The sequence below is a fragment of the Anomaloglossus baeobatrachus genome, chromosome 1, assembly GCF_048569485.1.
Source record: "Anomaloglossus baeobatrachus isolate aAnoBae1 chromosome 1, aAnoBae1.hap1, whole genome shotgun sequence".
Taxonomy (NCBI): domain Eukaryota; kingdom Metazoa; phylum Chordata; class Amphibia; order Anura; family Aromobatidae; genus Anomaloglossus; species Anomaloglossus baeobatrachus.
In genome coordinates this window covers 383381067-383401412 of record NC_134353.1, presented here as the reverse complement: position 1 = coordinate 383401412, position 20346 = coordinate 383381067, and the positions used below count along the sequence as shown (strand labels likewise).

The following is a 20346-nucleotide window of genomic DNA, read 5'->3' as shown; positions in this document are numbered from 1 at the left end:
CTCTTATCACTTAGTGATACTTTAAACTTAATTATCTTATCTAAGGTGCATCACTGTCTGTCTGCTGCACATCACTGTCTTTACTTGGTAACACTATTAACTCTGATAAGCAGCTGTGGCACCCCTGAGGCTCTGGTCGCCACAGGGTACTGCACCCCAATTAGGGTGCAGGATCTATCTCAGGTAAGGAGAGGTTAATCACCGGTGTTCCACATTCACACACTATATGGAGCCTAGGAACCGTCACACAGAGTGAGTTGGCTCAGGGTAGGCAGGGGGGTGGCCATACAAACATGGACTTTCCGGTCACTGAAGCCAGCCACCTGGGGGCGGGTTCCACTTGGGGTAGAAATAGGCACCACACATGCACATCATGGCCACTCAGACCCATCAGGACGATAGTTCTGGCAACACATCTCTGGAGAACTTGGACTTCACAGGCCCAGGAGCTTGGAGGGGGACACTCTAGAAATAGGACTCTCACTCCTTCTCTCTTAAAACACCGGTGGTGACCCGTTACCGGATATGGGATTGACCGGAGCCCATCATGGCAGTGACCAGTGTGACCGGGCTGGCAGCTGAATTTGTGAGTAAACTACACCCTGAACCCGCAGAGACTGTGTTGACTCGTCCTTACCAGCGCTGCCACCCAGCGTTTAGGCGCCAAAGGCCATTACTACCCTCATCATCCACCCGGGCCCACTCAGCCTGTGGGGAGCGACACCATTCCGGCTGCCTTAACACCTGCCCCGGAGAGGAACTTGGCAACGGCGGCTATTCCCTGGCTGCATACCACAGGTGGCGTCACGACAAACTTTTCCCAATACCCCGCTTCCCCCACCATTTAACTGTACACTTCGGGGCAATGGAACCGGGCAAGGCCACCCCGTGATGACGCCTGACCCGACCCGAAATGGCCCGGTGACTAGTAGGCTTTACTGTCTGCCCCGTGGGGCGCTACACAGCACCCACTAGGCCACAAGTCCAACTTGAAGGGTAACTTCTAGATCTCTGTACAGTGGCCATTCAAGAAGCAACGTCTCAAAAAGACGACCATCCGCTGCTGCTAGGTTGTCTCTTTGGATTAGTCGCTATTCTTCCTCTCAGATCAGGTCACGATTTAATCAACTTCGGTCAGCAGATGGCGACATTTACTTACAGACTGCTGTTATGCTCTAACTTCATCTTCTTATAATTGATAGGTATGTACTTAACAAGAGACCTATCAATCAACTCTAGCAGCGCTGAGAAAAGCTGACCAAGGTCGGTGTCAGACTAGCTGGTTTAGGCAACATTAATCAAGTCACAGGTTCCCTTTAAGAGACTTTTGTGGATTTGATGCTAACATTTTGTTGCAACATACTGTGGCGCCCCTGAGGCTTCAGTCGCCACAGAGGTACTGCATCTTAGCCAGAGGTCTGGTGCCTCATCCATGGGTAAGGAAGAGGTCATCCACCGGTAAGCACACAAAACACTGACACTCACTCAGCAACATCTGATCAGACCATGCTAAGGGCCTAGTGATAGCCCGAGGCCAGGCTGGGGGGTGGAGTCTAGTTAGTGGGAGAAGCCTGTAGAAAGTGAGACAGTCATGAAGGAGCAGTGGAGGAGTGAAGACCTGTGGTCTGGAGCTGGTGCAGCTGGGCCCAGGGACACGATAGAAAGGGTCCTAGAGCCCATGGGAAGTGCACCATACTGCAATGGCCTCATTCCACATACGACATATCGGAGTGGAGGGACTTGGCCGCAGAACGGGAACTGGTCCCTAGACTAGAGGAGGAGAACCAATGTGCTCAGCTAGTAAAATCAGAGGCTAAGGAAACATCTAGTGCCGAAGTCAATTCCGCACACGAATCCACTGGAAGGTGACCACATAGGGCCAAGGGATAAAACTTCAAGCCACCCGATAGGGTCCGCAGACATCGTTCAGGGCACTGTGTGCGTAGGCACGGAACAGGCGGGCGAGAAGTCAGCGCAGGAAGATGACCAGGGAAGGAACATAAGAAAGGGGCACTGGTCTTGACCTCTGAACTACCCGTGATCGACTGGAGCCTATCACAGTAGAACCCAGCACTCCAAAGGCGGTCACTGACTAGTCGTGTTACCTTGGAACCTGCTACAGTGAGTAACAACCTTGAGACTGCATCCCTGTGTCTCTTCGCTATTCGCCTGTGTGCTGCCCCTGCAGCGGTCGAACCGCTCAGATTTAGGGGTTGCTGCTGTTGTAGCTCGAGGGTCTCCGGATCCGGGGGCTCACGGCCACTTCAAATGAAAAAGGGAATATTTACAGGGGATAAGAGTTTGTGACGCCACCCGTGGTTCGCGGTAAGGGGAGTACCACCACTGCTGATGGGAGTACCCGGCGAGATGGAGTGGGGAAGCTACATGACGTTCCCTCCTAGGAGAAGCCCCGGGACTCTGGATGATGGAGCCTGCATGGGGTGCAACTGATTGGTGTTCTTACAACATGGACTGATCACATAGACGATGTAGGTCTATTTTCTTTCCACTATTTTAAACCAAACGATATGATAATTCTTGTGGTTACCCGGTAGTACTGCTGTGCGGTATATTGCATGCAGTGATTTATATGGTATGCATATTCTGTATATCGGTATATTATAACCAGGATAATTAATTATTATAGATTATACAAGTACATGCTAGTTTGGTTATATATTAAAACACTGGTGGAGACAGATAGTATCACCTGAATACATGTGCCTGTTCTAGAAGTTGAACACCTAGTATGATATGCAGTTTGGAGGCTTGCAAGATTGAGATATTTGTGACATCTGAATTATATAACACATGCTATTAAGTGGTATATATTATTCAAATATGAGTGAGTAGTCCCCGCTGCTCGCGTGATATAATCCCCCTTTTAGGTGACACCTAGTATATAGATATAATCTATGAGGATATATACTACTATAGGGGAATACATTTTTCGGTCACAACTGTATAGTTCCGCTATGTGAATGAAATTTATATTTTATGATATATATGATGCATTAATTGTGCCCACTGTAACACTTATATTATCACTTGTAATAATAAAAAACTCTTTTTTGTATAAAAATTATTGGGCTTCGATCGTTTGTTTCTTCTGGTTTTCTACATTGTATGATACGATTTATGCCCTAATTAGATATAGTCCGAGTGTTTAATTCTAAATTATATATATGGAATATTAGAAATTATGAGAGATTAAGTATGCACACTTTATTGCTGGTTTGTGGTCTTAATGATGGAGGAGGTGTTGGGGAGTGTGGTGCAGGTTGGAAGCAGGGGAGGACAGCGTACTCACTCAGGCAGTGTTGGCAGTGATGCGACCGCAAAGCAGACTTTGACACAAAAGGTAAACCAAGTCTCTGGGTGCCGCTGCCATTTCAGTGGAGCTCGTCCGGGCATCCGCTCCCTTTGGTATTGCTGGTGATCTGTACCTTGCCTGCATGCAGTGTATTTTAGTGTTCGTTGTGACCCCTATGTGTGAAGCTGTTGGGGTCCCTCTCCCCACTGTTAAGTAGGGAAGTTGTGCTCTCAATGGCTGACACTTGGGATTTCAGTGGGCCGCCTAAGCTGGAAAGCCCTATCCCCATCGTTGTGTTGATGCCTTCGATCTCTGAGCTCTTGGGAAAAGTCAATAAAGAAACTATCCTCCACAGGTTAATTATCAGGTTGTTTGAAGCTACTCCCTGATCTATGCTCCAGTACCCCGCCATGCTCAGTACCGGTTCGGTTACTAGGTACTCCGGTGCCAACCGTTCTCCAAAACGAAGTCTGGCTCCTTTCTCTAATACCCTGCGACCGGCTCTCCGACTCCTCCAGTCCCAGACCACCGTCTGCGACCTAGCCAACGTATCCCAGGGAGCTCCAACTCCCAGCTCCTCTCCCTTTGGGAGCTACTACTCAACTATCTAAGCTTTGCTCTCCGTTTCCTCTCTCTGACATCCTCCCTCACACCAGTCTGCCTGACCCCTAGGCAAGTGGCCCTTTTCCAGCTAGACCACCCACTGGTGTCCTGACAGGTTGTGGTGTGAGGTGTGACTAGGATTTGCATGCTGATGGAGCAATACCAACAGTTAGGATCCCAGAACCATGGGGGGGTTGAGTCCTGCACCAGCAGATAAAAGAGGGTGCAGTACCCTGTGACAACCTGACTAGTTCAGGAGCGTCACACCTGCGCCTGGGGCCCTGCACCCCCGCCATCACCGACTACTAACCCCATCAGCCCTGGGGCCCAGCTCTACCTGTGGAGAGCTAGACCAACCAAGCTGCGTCACCATCTGCCTCAGAGGTCCCATCCTGCAGCGTCGGCTATCTGTGGCCGAGTAACACAGGTGGCGTCACGAACTATCATTCATTGTAAATATCCCTTTTCTATTGAACGATACCGCCGGGGTCACAGAACCAGGCCTTGCCACCACAGCATCCCAGAAACAGATCCGCACCCCGGCAACGAGTGCCCCACGGCCCCGGTGTGGGAGTGTCAATACTGTAACACCGGACACTTTCAGCAGTCTTATAGAGGTGATAGCTTTACATGCCACGTCTATTTTGTTGTCACAAGGGGGACCAACACAATATTAGGTATGGTTTTAATGTTTTGTATTCTTATATGAGAGTATAGACGAGCCCAGTGGCCTGGGCTCTTATATACAACATGTTAGAATGCTTATATAAGAGCTCACTGGTGGTGGCCGCAGCTTATAGTCACCAAATCTGGTGACAAGTTTCCTTTACCTAATATAAATCATTTATTCTTACCTTATTAGATCCAACATAGCATCTGTAGCTTGTACTCTCTCGACCTTTCCTTGGGCTGTCATGGTCTCCTTACTGCCTTTCCCTGGATGAATGATGATCACCATGACAATCCCAATGAAAACGGCTATTACGGTAGTTACCGTGTAGTAAACCACTGCTCGCATGCCCATTTTACCTGAGGCTTTGCTGTCTAGGGATGCCATACCTAGAACAAAACAATATGGAAAATGAACAAAAAAAAAAGAGAATTGAACATTTCCCCTCAAATTTATGCTGATTCTATGGAATTCCAGCTGCATGTTACAGCTTTTTGTCAACCTTGTCCTAATGGTGATAGTACGAAATAGACAACTCGCTTTATGGGTTGGTAACCCAGCTTTGTAAACTACTGAGTTACATACAATATATTCCTAGAGATGCAATGATACATATTTCTGTGATCCTCTAACCAGTTTCTATGTATGGACAGTGGTGGACTTGTGTGCCAAGAGCCTACCAGTAGCAATAACTCTGGGGGTCATTACATGCAAAATTACATTACTCTAATTAAAAAAAAAATTAATGTATGCTTCTATATATTCTATTTAAAAGCTGGGTAGTTTGTCAAAAGCATAATATAGGGAATCAAGCGTATTGTGCCAACTACAGGTCATCAAGAGATGTGAGGGACACACTAATGCACAGTGGCCCACTCAGGGTATTTCCCTGTTTCCCTATGAGTCAGTTTAAGTCTGACTAGGGAGATGATGAAAAAAGTACTATATATATCCTGTTTGTGTAGGAGGTGGTTGCGTTACCCCCATTCCTACTATGTTTTTTTTTTAAACTTTGAATTTTTATTGAGATTTTCAATTTACGTTTTTCATACATAAAATAAAACATAAAATTCACAATTCTTATCGAACCTAGGCAAACAATGACAGGACAGGTGAGGAGGGTTAGGAGGGGAGAGGAGAAATAGGAGGGAAGAGGGAAGGGTTTCAAGAGTCCATGCTCCTTCCATAGGACCCATAGGCCTCAGTCTCACAGATCCTCCTGTCCCGCAAAGTAGTCCCATGGTGCCCACACGGCCTGGAAGCGGTCAACTGTGTCATGCAATAGTGCCGTGAGATGTTCCATGCGTCTAACGTCCAGTAATCTATACTTGAGGCTCTGGAGTGAGGGTGTCCCTGGCTGCCTCCAATTCTTTGCAATTAAGCATCTGGCCGCCGTAAGGATGTGGGACAAAAGCTTAGAGGCCGTTTTTCCCAATCCCCCATTCCCAAGACCCAGAACATAGATCAGGGGATCAAGATCAACCTCTATATATAGTACTTTATGGATCAACCCTCTAACCCGCTCCCAGAAGGGGACTATCCCTGGACAGGACCAGAATATGTGCAGAATGGTGCCCCTGCCTCCCCCGCATCTCCAGCAACAAGCCGGTATGGAGGGGTCTATGCCATGAAGGAAATCTGGAGTGTGGTACCAAAATAGCAAAATTTTATAGATATTTTCCTTATATAGTGTGCATATTGACGTCTTGGCGGCGTTTCCCCAGATTGCTGCCCATTCCTGAGGAAGTATCCGCCTTCCCAATAGAGACTCCCATTTCCGCATGTATGGAAAAGACCCCTCGGGCCCCTCCCGTGAATCAGAAAGCAAAATGTAAATTTCCGAAATCAGCCCCTTAGTATCAGTGCCCCTTCTGCAAATTTTCTCAAAATCTGTGGGAATCGAGGCCCCTGCCCTGCCAAACAAGGAGCCAGCCAAGTCTCTGATCTGCAGATATTGGAAAAACTCTCGATTAGAGAGAGAGAATTTATCTCTAAGGTACTCAAAGGAATGGATCTGCATTGTACTTCCATCTATAATGTCTGCAAATCTGAATAGACCTGCCTTGAGCCAGGGGTGCACCATGTCCGACTCCAGACTGCTTGGGAGCAAGGGTTGGTATATGAAGGACACCAGAGGGGAGCAGGGGGATGCCAAAGGAAATCTTCTAATGCAAAATGCCCAGAGGTCCCTAGTGAACTGCATCGGTCCAAGAAGAGGGGGGGGGGCGAATCACACTGGGCCGGGGGCCACAGGAGCGCGTTTGGATGTATAGGCGCCAGCCAAAGTTTTTCAATCTCAGTCCACCTGTTGTATGCCCAAAGGGACACCCAGCAGGGGATCCTCCTAAGATGGGCCGCCCAATAGTATTTTAGGATGTCTGGGACAGAAAGCCCCCCCTGTTTCTCCGAGCCATCAACACCTCCCTGGCCACCCTATGACGTTTGTTACACCAAATAAATCTAAGGATAGCCGCCTGAAGGGACTTCAGCTCCTTTATTGGTACCTTAACTGGGAGGGTTTCAAAGAAATATAATAATTTTGGGAGCAAGCTCATTTTAACCGCCGCAATGCGCCCCATCCACGAAAGAGGGAGGGGCAACCACTTGCTCAAAAGAGTTCTCAGCTCTCGGAAAAGGGGGGGGAAGTTAAGGTTATAGAGGGAATCATAAGTAGATGTGAGGTTAACCCCCAGGTACTTGACCGCATCTGTCTTCCAACGAAACTTAAAATTCAAACGCAGGTAATCCAGGGCCACCGGGTCGAGATTCAAGGGCATTGCCTCCGTTTTGCTAGAGTTGATCTTATACCCCGAAAGGCTCCCGTACCTACCCAAGGTGCACATTAAAATTGGAAGGGACACATGGATGTTAGTAAGTGTAATGAGCACATCGTCGGCAAAAAGTGAGATTTTAAACGGTTTATTCCTGACCAGGACCCCCGAGATGTCTGGGTTGCTCCTGACCGAGGCCGCGAGGGGCTCTATGCATAGTGCAAAAAGGAGGGGGGACAGGGGGCACCCCTGCCTGGTGCCATTGGAGATGAGAAAAGGCTTAGAGATGTGGAGGGGGAGTTTGATAGAGGCCGTAGGAGCGCTATACAGGGACTTCAAGGCCCGCATAAAGCCACCCGAGATCCCAAAGACCTCCATTGTCTTGAAGAGAAAAGGCCACGCAAGGCGGTCAAAAGCCTTCTCTGCATCTAGACTCAACACCAACGCCTGTTGCTTCGTCCGATTTGCCACATCCACCAGGTCTATGACCTTCCTGGTGTTGTCCCCCCCCTGACGGCAAGGGACAAAACCCACCTGGTCTTTATACACGAGTTGGGGCAACCATCGATTAAGCCTGGCCGCCAACCTACTATGTTTTAAGCTGTTCCATGAGCTTTATGCTGAATTTATTCTACATGTTGAACCATCTAGAGAATAGAATAAGAGTGCTATTGCTAAAAGATACGGTTTCCCAATGTATCAGAGCTGGGACTGTGTAATGGGAGGCACCACATAGCGGGTAAATACGCAATGTAAAGTGTTTTGGTTACGCAATGTGTACTATATTGTAAATATATCAATGATATATCGTATTAGCCACATAATCTGAAGGTATAGTTTTATAGGTTTTACAGATATAGCAGCGTTAGACACTTCCCGGTTGTAAATGAGCTTAGAGTAAGGTGGGAGGAGTGACAGATGGCCAGTAAGTTGGTTGGCGAGACGGGGCTGGTGAGAGCAGTTCTGCTTGAGAGTTCCTGGAGTGAGGACGTGGCTTTGTAACTTTGGCCAATCGGGGAACCCGAAGATATCCTCCAAGGGTCTGGAGCCTACATCTCACTTTGGGACGGGCTTAGAAGAGTCCAAGGACTAGACTGCCATTGGAGCAGAGAACCTTGGATGGGTGTTGTGAACGTAGTCTGTGTGGTTGCTGTTCTGAAGCTCCCTCTGGTGGCCAGGAATGGTAGTGGAGCTAAATCTGAGCCATTGACTCAGACAGGTGTCGGTGTTAATTGGGAATTGGGGAAGTCCTATTGCAGACGAGTCTGGTCTACACCGTGTGCAGGATTATTAGGAAAGGTATATTTTAGAGGATTTTTTTTATTATTAATCAACAACTATGTTCTCAATCATCCCAAAAAGACTCAAATATCAAAGATTAGTATTTTTGGAAGTTGAAGTGGGTTTCTTTTTTAGATTTGGCTATCTTAGGAGGATATCTGTTTGTGCAGGTAACTATTACTGTGGAGAATTATTAGGCAACTTAATAAAAACCAAATATATTCCCATCTCACTTGTTTATTTTCACCAGGTAAACCAATATAACTGCACAAAATTTAGAAATAAACATTTCTGACATGCAAAAACAAAACCCCAAAAAATTAGTGACCAATATAGTCACCTTTCTTTATGATGATACTCAACAGCCTACCATCTATAGATTCTGTCAGTTGCTTGATCGGTTTACGATCAACTTTGCGTGTAGCAGCCACCACAGCCTCCCAGACACTGTTCCGAGAGGTGTACTGTTTTCCTTCCCTCCCTGTAGATTTCACATTTTATGAGGGACCACAGGTTCTCTATGGGGTTCAGATCAGGTGAACAAGGGGGACATGTCATTATTTTTTCATCTTTTAGACCTTTACTGGCCAGCCACGCTGTGGAGTAATTGGATGCATGTGATGGAGCATTGTCCTGCATGAAAATCATGTTTTTCTTGAACGATACTGACTTCTTCCTGTACCACTACTTGAAGAAGAAGAAGTTGTCTTCCAGAAACTGGCAGTAGGTCTGGGAGTTGAGCTTTACTCCATCCTCAACCCGAAAAGGTCCCAAGAGGTTCATATTTGATGATACCAGCCCATAGCAGTACCCCACCTCCACCTTGCTGTCGTCTGAGTTGGAGTGGAGCTCTCTGCCCTTTATTGATCCAGCCTCTGGCCCATCCATCTGACCCATCAAGAGGCATTCTCATTTCATCAGTCCATAAAAACTTTGAAAAATCAGTCTTAAGATATTTCTTGGCCCAGTCTTGACGTTTTATCTTATGTTTCTTGTTCAAATGTGGTCGTTTTTCAGCCTTCCTTACCTTGGCCGTGTCCCCGAGTATGACACACCTTGGGCTTTTTGATACTCCAGTAATGTTGCAGCTCTGAAATATGGCCAAACTTGTGGCAAATGGCATCTTGGCAGCTTCACGCTTGATTTTCCTCGATTCATGGGCAGTTGTTTTGCGCCTTTTTTGCCCAACATGCTTCTTGCGACCCTGTTGGCTATTTGCCATGAAACGCTTGATTGTTTGGTGATCACGCTTCAAAAGTTTGGCAATTTCAAGACTGCTGCATCCCTCTGTAAGACATCTCATAATTTTGGACTTTTCAGAGCCCGTCAAATCTCTCTTCTGACCCATTTTGCCAAAGGAAAGGAAGTTGCCTAATAATTAAGCACACCTTATATAGGGTGTTGATGTCATTACACCACACCCCTCCTCATTAAAGAGATGCACATCACCTGATTTACTTAATTGGTAGTTGGTTCAAGCCAATACAGCTTGGAGTAGGGAAACATGTATACAAAGTATCAAGTGATCAAAATACTCATTTGCCTAATAATTCTGCACACAGTGTATATAGGAGAGCACTTTCTGCCCAGCTGATGCCAGTTATAATTGTATATTCCCTGTCTCTGTTCCTGGCCTGTGGATTTGTCCTTCCCTGTATCCCTGAGCAAGACTTCTGCAGATAAGTTTCAGTTTTACCTTGCTTTCTTGTTTACACCTTAGGGTGTTGTTTTTCTTTGTTTTGCTGTGTATGTTTCCTTGCAGGTGAAGCTTTGTTTTAATTGTGCTGTGAGCATGGGAGTTTCCCCTGTGCTGGCTTTCCTGCAGGAAAAGGGATTTTATCCCTGTCTGATTTGATTATTTGCTCCTCTGTATTTTTGTGTTCTTTTTTGGTATTTTGTCTCTCCCAATATTTACAGGAGTATCTGATATAGTGGGGGTGAGGTCGTATGACCTCCAGGGCCTTTTTTACCATCAGGAGTTTGGTATTTTTCTATAGGGATTTTGCACTGACCACAATCAGTTCCTTTCCTTTGCTTTGTATCAAGTTAGTTGGGCCTCGCCTTTGCTAATTCTATTTTTCCTATCTGAGTATTGTGTTTATCTATATCACTGTTATCTTTATATGTGGGGGGCTACCTACTCCTTTGGGGACTACTCTGAGGCAAGGTAGATTTCCTCATTTCATTCAGTGAGGCGTAACTAGTTTCTCAGGCTGTGACGTGGTGTCTAGGTTTTTAGGAACGCTCCACGGCTACTTCTAGTGTGGTCTGATAATGAGGGGATTGCGGTCAGCCCAGGTTCCACCTACTCCGGTTTCTCTCAAAAGAAGGGAAAATATATATTTTTTATCTCCATTTACTCTTCCTTTTTTTCTTTGGGTACCGTGGAAAATTTTTTGTTAACATGGATACAAAGCAGTTGGTTGAGTGTGTAAAGCATCTTTCCTCTGACGTGCAGGCAATTTCAGCTTACCTTAGATAGAATCCTGTTTCAGAACCTAAAATTCCCATTCCTGAATTTTTCTCGGGGGATAGATCTAAATTTTTGAACTTTTAAAATAATTGTAAATTGTTTTTTGTCTTAAAACCTAAGTCCTCAGGGAGCCCCATGCAGCAGGTTAGAATTGTCATCTCTTTGTTGCGCGGTGACCCTCAGGACTGGGGTTTTTCATTGGCCCCTGATGATCCGATTCTTGCTACTGTGGATTCCTTTTTCCAGGCCCTGGGATTGTTGTATGAAGAACCCAAATGCTATTGATCAAGCAGAGAAATCCTTGCTGGCTTTGATCCAAGGTCAGGATCCCGCTGAAGTTTTTTGTCAGAAATTCAGAAAGTGGGCGGTCCTTACCAAATGGAATGATGATGCTCTTGTGGCACTTTTTCGTAAGGGTCTCGCGGATGCAGTGAAGCATGTTATGGTGGGATTTCCGATTCCTTCTGGTCTCGATGTCTCTATGACTTTAGCCATTCAGATTGATAGGCATTTTTGATTTTTGATGCGTTTTGATATATTGCTTGCGGATCGGTTTGCACAGCCTGTGCAGTGTGAAAAGGTCCTCTGTAATGCTGAGTGGCAGGGGTTTAGACGGAGAAATAGGTTGTGGTTTTTTTGTGGTGATGCGTCTCAAACTATTTTCTCTGCGCTAAACTGGACAATAGATTTGCTCGTTCATTTTCTGTGGGTACTGTGCAACCTAAATTTCTTTTGTCTGTTTCTCTGATTTGCTCTTTATCCACATTTTCGGCTATGGCCTTCCTTGTTTCAAAGGCCGCCCTGAACTTGATGGATTTTGGTTTTGCTAAGACTTGTGGTTTTCATATGGTACCTTTGCAAACTTGTATTCCTTTAACCCCTTAACGACCGCGGCCAGTAAAATTACGTCCTAGCGGTCATAACGTTACTGCCCGCGGTCTGCCGGCATCAGCATGTCGCGATCGGCGCACCTCTCAGCTGATTTTCACAGCTGAGATGTGTGCCTGCTAGGCACAGGCAGAATCGTTATCTGCCATTTAACCCCTGTAATGGCGCTGTCAATATGTGACAGCGCCATTATAAACACGATTGCGGTAACGTTTTACTTACCGCCAAATACCGGAAGTCACGTGACATGATCACGTGACTTCCGGTGGTTGTCATGGTAGCACAGGGTCATGTGATGACTCCTGTGCTAGACATGAACCACTTTCACTTTCGCTTTGTACGGAAGCCAGGGAAGCAGGAAGTGCACGTATCCGCTGTTTACAGCTGTGTAGCTGTGATCAGCAGATAGTGTAGAGCGATCGAATTGCTGATCGCTATAGCCCCCTAGGGGGACTAGTAAAATAAAAAAAAAAGTAAAAAAAAAGTTTTAAAAAATTTAAAAAAAAACAAAAAAAACCCCCTAAAATTTCAAATCACCCCCCTTTCGCCCCATTGAAAATTAAAGGGTTAAAAAAATAAAAAAATATACACACATTTGGTATCACCGCGTTCAGAAATGCCCGATCTATCAAAATATAAAATCAATTAATCTGATCAGTAAACGGCGTAGCGGCAAAAAAATTTCAACCGCCAAAATGACTTTTTTTGCGGCCACAACTTTTGCGCAAAATGCAATAACAGGCGATCAAAACGTAGCATCTGCGCAAAAATGGTACCGTTAAAAATGTCAGCTCGAGGCACAAAAAATAAGCCATCACTGAGCCATAGATCTAAAAAAATGAGAACGCTACGGGGTCACGGAATATGGCGTAAAACATGCGCCACGTTTTTCAGACAAACTTCTGAATTTTGTTTAACCCCTTATATAAAAGTAAACCTATACATGTTTGGTGTCTACGAACTTGCACTGACCTGAGGCATCACACCCACACATCAGTTTTACCATACAGTGAACACAGTGAATAAAATATCTCAAAAACAATAGTGCTATCGCACTTTTTTTGCAATTTTTCTGCATTTGGAATTTTTTTGCCATTTCCAGTACACTATATGGTAAAACCTATGATTTAATTTAAAAGTACAGCTCGTCTAGCAAAAAATGAGCCCTCACATGACCATTTTGACTGAAAAATAAAAAAGTTAAGTCTCTCAGAAAAAGAATGGCGAAAAAAAAAAACGGAAAGCGAAAAATCGGCTGGTCGTGAACGGGTTAAGGGGCATTGATTCTACTCCCTTAGCTGAAAATAAACCCCAGTTTTGCACCCAGGTAACTATGAAGGTTGCGCCAGCTCATCAGGAGGTTTGTAAATGTTTAGTATTACACAACTTGCATGATATTTTGGTACTGGAATTCCCTTGGCTGCAGACCCATAATCCAGTTCTTGATTGGAGATCCTTGTCTGTGGTTAGTTGGGGTTGTCAATGTGTGCATAATGATCTTCAGTGCTGTCTATTTCCCCTCCGCCACATGACGTACCTGAATATTTGTCTGATTTTCTTGACGTCTTTAATGAGACTGGTTCTGATTCTTTGGCCTCCCCCACAGGGAGTGTGATTGTGCCATTGATTTGATGGCAGTTTGCAAGTTTCCTAAGGGACGGATCTCCAATCTATCTGTTCCTGAACATGATGCTATGAGAACCTATATTAAGGAGTCACTGGAGAAAGGTAATATTAGACCATCCTCAACACGTATGGGTATCGTTTTTTTCTTTGTATCCAAAAAGGATGTCGTTGAGACCTTGTATTGACTATCGTCTCCTTAATAAAATCACTGTGAAATATCAGTATCCATCCAGTACCCTTGATGTCAGATCTGTTTTCCAGAGTAAAGGAGCTAAGTGGTTTACGAAGCTTGATCTTAGGGGAGACTATAATCTCATTTGAATTAAGGAGGGTGATGAAAGGCAGACGGCCTTTAAAACCCCTGAGGGGCATTTTGAGTACCTAGTGAAGCCTTTTGGGCTCACTAATGCCCCCTCCGTCTTTCAATCATTCATAAATGATATTTTTCGGAAGCTAATTGGCAAATTCCTGATTCTCTATTTGGATGATATCTTGATTTTTTTCTGATGATTGGGATGCTCATGTGCAGCAGGTCCAGAAAGTTTTTCAGATACTTAGGGAACATTCTTTGTTCGTTAAGGGATCAAAATGTCTCTTTGGCGTGCAGATAATTTACTTTTTGGGGTTTATTTTGTCCCCAGCTTCTATTGAAATGGAACCGGTCAAGGTTCAGGCCATTCATGACTGGGTTCAGCCAACCTCTTTGAAATCTCTTCAAAAATTTCTGGGCTTTGCCAATTACGATCGTAAATTTATAGGCAATTTCTTGAGTGTAGTTAAGCCTTTGACTGATTTGACCAAAAAAGGGAGCTGATGTTGAGAATTGGACTTCTGAAGCAAATATGGCCTTTCATGAGCTTAAAGAGAGGATCACTTCTGCCCCAGTCCTGCAGCAACCTGATGTTTCTCTTCCATTTCAAGTGGAGATTGGAGCAGGTGCAGTTTTGTCTCAAATAGATCCCAGTACTTCCAAGCTTAAGCCTTGTGCCTTCTTCTCTCGGAGGTTTTCTCCACCTGAACGAAATTATGATGTTGGTAATCGGTAATTATTGGCAATGAAGTGGGCCTTTGAGGAATGGAGACACTGGCTGGAGGGGGCGAGACATCAAATTGTGGTGCTCACTGATCATAAGAATCTGACCTATCTTGAATCTGCCAAGTGATTGAATCCTAGGCAGGCTAGGTGGGCTCTATTTTTTACATGTTTCAATTTTGTGGTATCTTTTCTTCCGGGCACTAAGAATATAAAAGCCGATGCTCTCTCTAGGAGTTTCTTTGCTGATTCTCTGGATGTTGCGGAGCCATCTAACATCCTGAATGAAGGTGTGGTCCTCTCCGCTATTTCACTCGATTTAAGATTAGCACTTCAGAGATTTCAGGGGGAGAAACCTGAGAGATGTCCTGTGGGAAAGCTTTATGTTCCTGATCAATGGAGGGCTAGATATTTGTCCGAGATTCATTGTTCTGTATTGGCTGGTCATCCTGGGATTTTTGGTACTAGGGATCTTGTGAGTAGGTCTTTTTGGTGGCCTTCTTTATCTCGGGATGTCAGGAGTTTCGTTCAATCTTGTGGAATTTGTTCCAGATCCAAACATTCTTGTGTACGTTCTAGTGGATTGTTGTTGCCATTACCTGTGCCTAAGAGACACTGGACTCATATTGCCATGGATTTTATTTCGGATCTTCCTGTCTCTCAAAGGATGACGGGTTAATTGGGTTATTTGTGACAGATTTTCTAAGATGGTCCATTTGGTACCATTACAGAAGTTGCCATCTTCTTCAGAGTTGGTACCCTTATTTTTTCATTTTTTCAACAGGTGGTTCATTTACATGGTATTCCTGAGAATTTTGTGTCAGACAGAGGAGTTCAGTTTGCCAACCGACGTAGAACAGTTGGTTCCCGGTTTAAAATGGGGAAAATGGTCTGGTTGTCCTCTAGGAATGTTCGTATGAGAATTTCCGCGCCTAAATGTAAGCCTAGATTTATAGGGCCCTATAAGATTTTGGAGATTTTTAATCCCGTATCCTTTCGTTTGGCTCTTCCTGAGTTGTTTAAAATTCATAATGTCTTTCATAAGTCTTTGTTAAAGAAACATGTGGAGCCAGTAGTTCCTACGGTAGCGCCCCCGGATCCTGTGTTGGTAGAGGGGGATCTGGAGTATGAGGTGGGGAAAATTTTGGATTCTCGTTTTACTAGACAAAAACTCCAGTATCTTGTTAAGTGTAAGGGTTATGGTCAAAAGGACAATTCTTGGGTCTTTGCTTCTGACATTCCCACAGACAGATTGGTTCGTGCCTTCCAACATGCCCATCCTGACAGACCTGGTGGTTCTGGTGAGGGTTTGGTGACCCCCTCTTCAAGGGGGGTACCGTTGTGAATGTTGTCTATGTGGGTGCTGTTCTGAAGCTCCTTCTGGCAGCCAGGTATGGTAGTGGAGCTAAATCTGAGCCATTGACTCAAACAGGTATCGGTGTTAATTGGGAATTGGGGAGTCCTATTGCAGACAAGTCTGGTCTATATAGGAGAGCACTTTCTGCCCGGCTGATGCCAGTTATAATTGTATATTCCCTGTCTCTGTTCCTGGCCTGGAGATTTGTCCTTCCCTGTTTCCCTGAGAAAGACTTCTGCAGATAAGTTTCAGTTTTGCTTTCCTTTCTTGTTTTCTCCTTAGGGTGTTGTTTTTCCTTGTTTTGCTGTGTATCTGTTTTTTTGCAGGTGAAGCTTTGTTTCAATTTTGTTGTGAGCATGGGGGGTTTCCCCTGTGTTAGCTTTCCTGTAGGAAAAGGGATTTTTATCCCTGTCTGATTTGATTATTTGCTCCTTTTTATTTGTGTTCTTTTTTGGTATTTTGTCTCTCCCATTATTTACAGGAGTACCTGATATAGTGGGAGTGAGGTCGTATGACCTCCAGGGCTTTTTTTACTATCAGGAGTTTGGTATTTTTCTATAGGGATTTTGCACTGACCACAATCAGTTCCTTTCCTTTGTATCAAGTTAGTTGGGCCTCGCCTTTGCTAAATCTATTTTTCCGGAGTATTCTGTTTTTCTATAATCACCATAATCTTTATATGTGGGGGGTTACCTACTCCTTTGGGGACTACTCTGAGGCAAGGTAGATTTCCTCATTTCATTTTGTGAGGCGTAACTAGTTTCTCAGGCTGTGACGTGGTGTCTAGGTTTTTAGGAACGTTCTATGGCTACTTCTAGTGTGGTCTGATAGTCAGGGGATTGCTGTCAGCCCAGGTTGCAACTACTTCTGTTTCTTGGTGTTTTTTCACCAATGGGAGTTTTTTGTAATCTTCCACGGTTACCGGATCATAACAGATGGGCCAAAGGAAGTCAAGTGACTAGAAGACGTCAGGGGAAGAGGAGAGGACCACGGTTAGCCGAAGAGTAAAAAACAGAGAAAGACGAGGCATGGACCCAGGAACTGGAGCACTAGGTCCCAGATAGTGGGATAGGCCAAGACAAAGTAGCCCAGGAGAAATTGGCAGAAGAAGCGTAGAAGTGTAGCCCTGTCTGTCATGATGGTGGAAGATAAAATAAACTGTTCAACATTTTGCGAAAAGAACCCCAGTGTCATGTGTCTATTTGCTAGGTCTATGACGGTGACCGGCTGCGGGGTGGTGGACACTGCCCTGAAGTGAACTGTAGGTAGAGCACACCCCACCCCAAGTATTCTACAAGCACTGATTCTTTCTTGAGTGTGGCGCACCCACAGCCCGGCGTCCACACCTTTCTTATTTCTATCACAATTTTAAGTACATGAGATAAACGTTATCTACCGTATTTTTCGCTTTATAAGACGCACTTTTCCTCCCCAAATTTTGGGAGGAAAATGGGGGGTGCGTCTTATAAAGCGGTAGCGGGGGGGGGTCCTGTCTGAGGCGATCGGGCGGCCGGGTGCCTGTGGCTGCATGCAAGCGGCCGGGTACCTGTACTTGCGTGCAGTGGCAGCCGGGTACCCGTGGCTGTGTGCAGGCGGCAGCGGGTGCTGTGTGGGGTCGGCAGCCGGGTACCTGTGCTTGCATGCGGTGGCAGACGGGTACCCATGGCTGTGTGCGGGCGGCAGCCGGGTGCTGTGTGCGAGCAGCAGTCGGGTGCCCATGCGGGCAGCAGCCGGCTGCCGCCCTCACACAGTCACCCAGCTGCCGCCCGCACACAGCCATGGGTACCCGGCTGCCACCGCACGCAAGCACAGGTACCCGGCGGCTTGTACGCAGGGTGGGCGGGCAGCCTGCTGGCTGCCACTCTGTGCATGCGGGGCGGGCGGCTGTGCAGCTTACCAGTTGTCCGCGGTCCCACTTTCAAATGATGGCGCCGGTGGAGCTCTTGGATGAGAGCTCCATCTGCGCACGCGCTGCTCCGGGAGTCAGCGCGTGCGCAGATGGAGCCCTTGGATGAGAGCTCCATCTGCGCATGCGTCGCTCCGGGCGCCATTACTTGAATCGGGACCGCGGACACACTCGACCACTGAGCCGTCGCCGCCGTTCCCACCACTGAGCCGTCGCCGCTGCTGCCACCACTGAACCGGCACCGGGGACACACTCCACCACTGAGCAGTCCCTGCCGCTGCCACCACTGAGCAGTTGCCGCCGCTCCCACCACTGAGCCATCGCCGCCACTCCCACCACTGAGCCGTCGCCGCCACCACTGAACCAGGACCGCGGACACTCACTGCACCGGCCTGCTGCACGGCTCACCCGCCACGGCTGCCACCACGGACCCCACAGCACCTGCAACCATGGACCCCGCTGCCACTGACCTGCCGCGCCTGCCAGCACAACCTGTGCCTCCTGTGACCCCGCTTCACCACCACTGCTGCGCCCCTCCGGTAAGAGAACACCGGAGTATAAGACGGACCCCATTTTTCTTTTTTTTATGTCTAAGTTTGGGGTGCGTCTTATATTCCAGTGCGTCTTATAAAGCGAAAAATACGGTAATTACGGCCAAGCTTTGGGGCATTTCTGTTTTTTTCTGCAATTCTGGTCTAATATGGCTACATATCAATTTACCAATTGCTCTGCCATGGCTTCTAGGCCTCTAAAATGGCTAATACTTGTAGAGCTAAAATGTTATAGTACTGTACTACTACACTCCATTTCCCTGGTGTAGACTTAATTCAGATTTACTACGTCCTTAGTAGCGTTAAAAAAAAGCCCCATAACTTCCTGAGGATGCTACATGTCAGCAAAACATATAATCTGGATTTTGTGTAAATATTAAGACATCTTATTTCTGAAATATCTATGTTATCAAATCTTAAAATTAAAAGCAGCAATACTGGTACTATAATCTAGGCTTCATAGCGGAAATCTCACAGGCCTCCTGGGATGCATACTCTTCATAAATACAGTGGAACCTTGGTTTAAAAGTAACTTGGTTTGAGAGCGTTTTGCAAGACAAGCAACGTTTTTAAAAATGTTTAACTTGGTTTAAGAGCAATGCTTTGCAAGAAGAGCAAATACTCACCGTGCACACTTCCGGTTCTGTCCTTTCACCATGCTCTGGCCCGCTTTGGAGGTAACTTTCTGTACATATGTACTGTATTCTGTATGCAGTATACCATTGTGCAGAACAGTATATACTATATAGCATATCCATCAATTTGCATTTGTGGATACAGTATTGTACTTTCTTATTGATAACCAGTGCAGCACATTGCTTATACTGTACCTCTCGCACACCAACAATTTTATTGTAAGCTAAAGTGCAGTTTAATTTCCTTTATATGTTTTTTTTCTGTACAGTATTTTGTATTAGTGTACTATAATAATTTTATATGAATACTGTACATTATTTTGTATTACTGTAATAAGATTGTATAAATACAGCAAATATTTTTGGGTTGTGGAACGAATTGTCTGTGTTTCAATTAATTCCTATAGAATAATTTGGTTTGATATTAGAGTAACTTGGTTTAAGAGCAGACTCCCGGAACCAATTATTCTCATAATCGAAGGTTCCACTGTAATCTGTTTTAACTAACATTTGCGACATTATAGGAGAGATACTGAGGATTGGTTTGTCTTCAAGTTTGTCCGTTTCCCATGACAGCCACCAAAACTGTAAACCATAGAACAGTGAAAATGAAAACTGGCTGATTACCTGTTACCAAACTGGACACTATAAGAGGTAGCACTAGCATCTGTAGCATCCTCATAAGCAGTTCTCCAGGAAAGGAAAAATATTTAATCTGCCGGTAAGACATTTTGTAGGGTCTTAGAGCAAAAGCCAAAACAATACCTGAAGAAAGAGAAAAATTAAAAAGATTATATAAAAGATGTTTCACATAATACATAATTAGAATTTACAACTAATCAGATGATGATTTCATGAACAGTAGAGCAACAATAACCGCTCTAAATAGCTTACCCAGCACAACAGCCGCAATTGTGAGAATCACAAAAGCATTTCGATGGAGGAATCCACGGACACTCCTTAACGTCACCATGCGCATTTGCTTCCCAGCTCGTGATGCTCGCTTCCTCATAGCATGCTGCCAGCTGTGCCCGCGACCTTCAGCTTTTTCACCCTTTGTTAAATCATCTTTTAGGAACAAGTTGTCACCATTTCCATCTTTTTCACTCATCTTGTAGTTGTGAGGATTGATTAAAGATATCTGTGATAAAAAAAAGATTAAATTATTGCTTAAAATGTCTCCGCAAACATAATAAAAGTGCCTTGAGCAGGGCAAATCAAAGTATTGTAGTGCACCTG

The 20346-nt window shown here is 45.4% G+C and overlaps 1 protein-coding gene across 2 annotated transcripts in view; it reads right to left on the bottom strand.

Annotated features, from left to right (window-relative positions):
* The window catches only part of LOC142315122 (excitatory amino acid transporter 1-like), a 283934-nt gene that overhangs the window by 63469 nt on the left and 200119 nt on the right, over positions 1-20346 (bottom strand). For both annotated transcript variants that reach the window (XM_075352522.1, XM_075352521.1), the window contains exons 2-4: positions 20002-20248; positions 19735-19872; positions 4771-4975 (exon numbers count right to left, since the gene is read on the bottom strand). In XM_075352522.1, the coding sequence (XP_075208637.1) occupies positions 4771-4975; positions 19735-19872; positions 20002-20218 (560 nt within the window). In that variant the 5' untranslated portion in view covers positions 20219-20248. The remainder of the gene's footprint in view (positions 1-4770; positions 4976-19734; positions 19873-20001; positions 20249-20346) is intronic.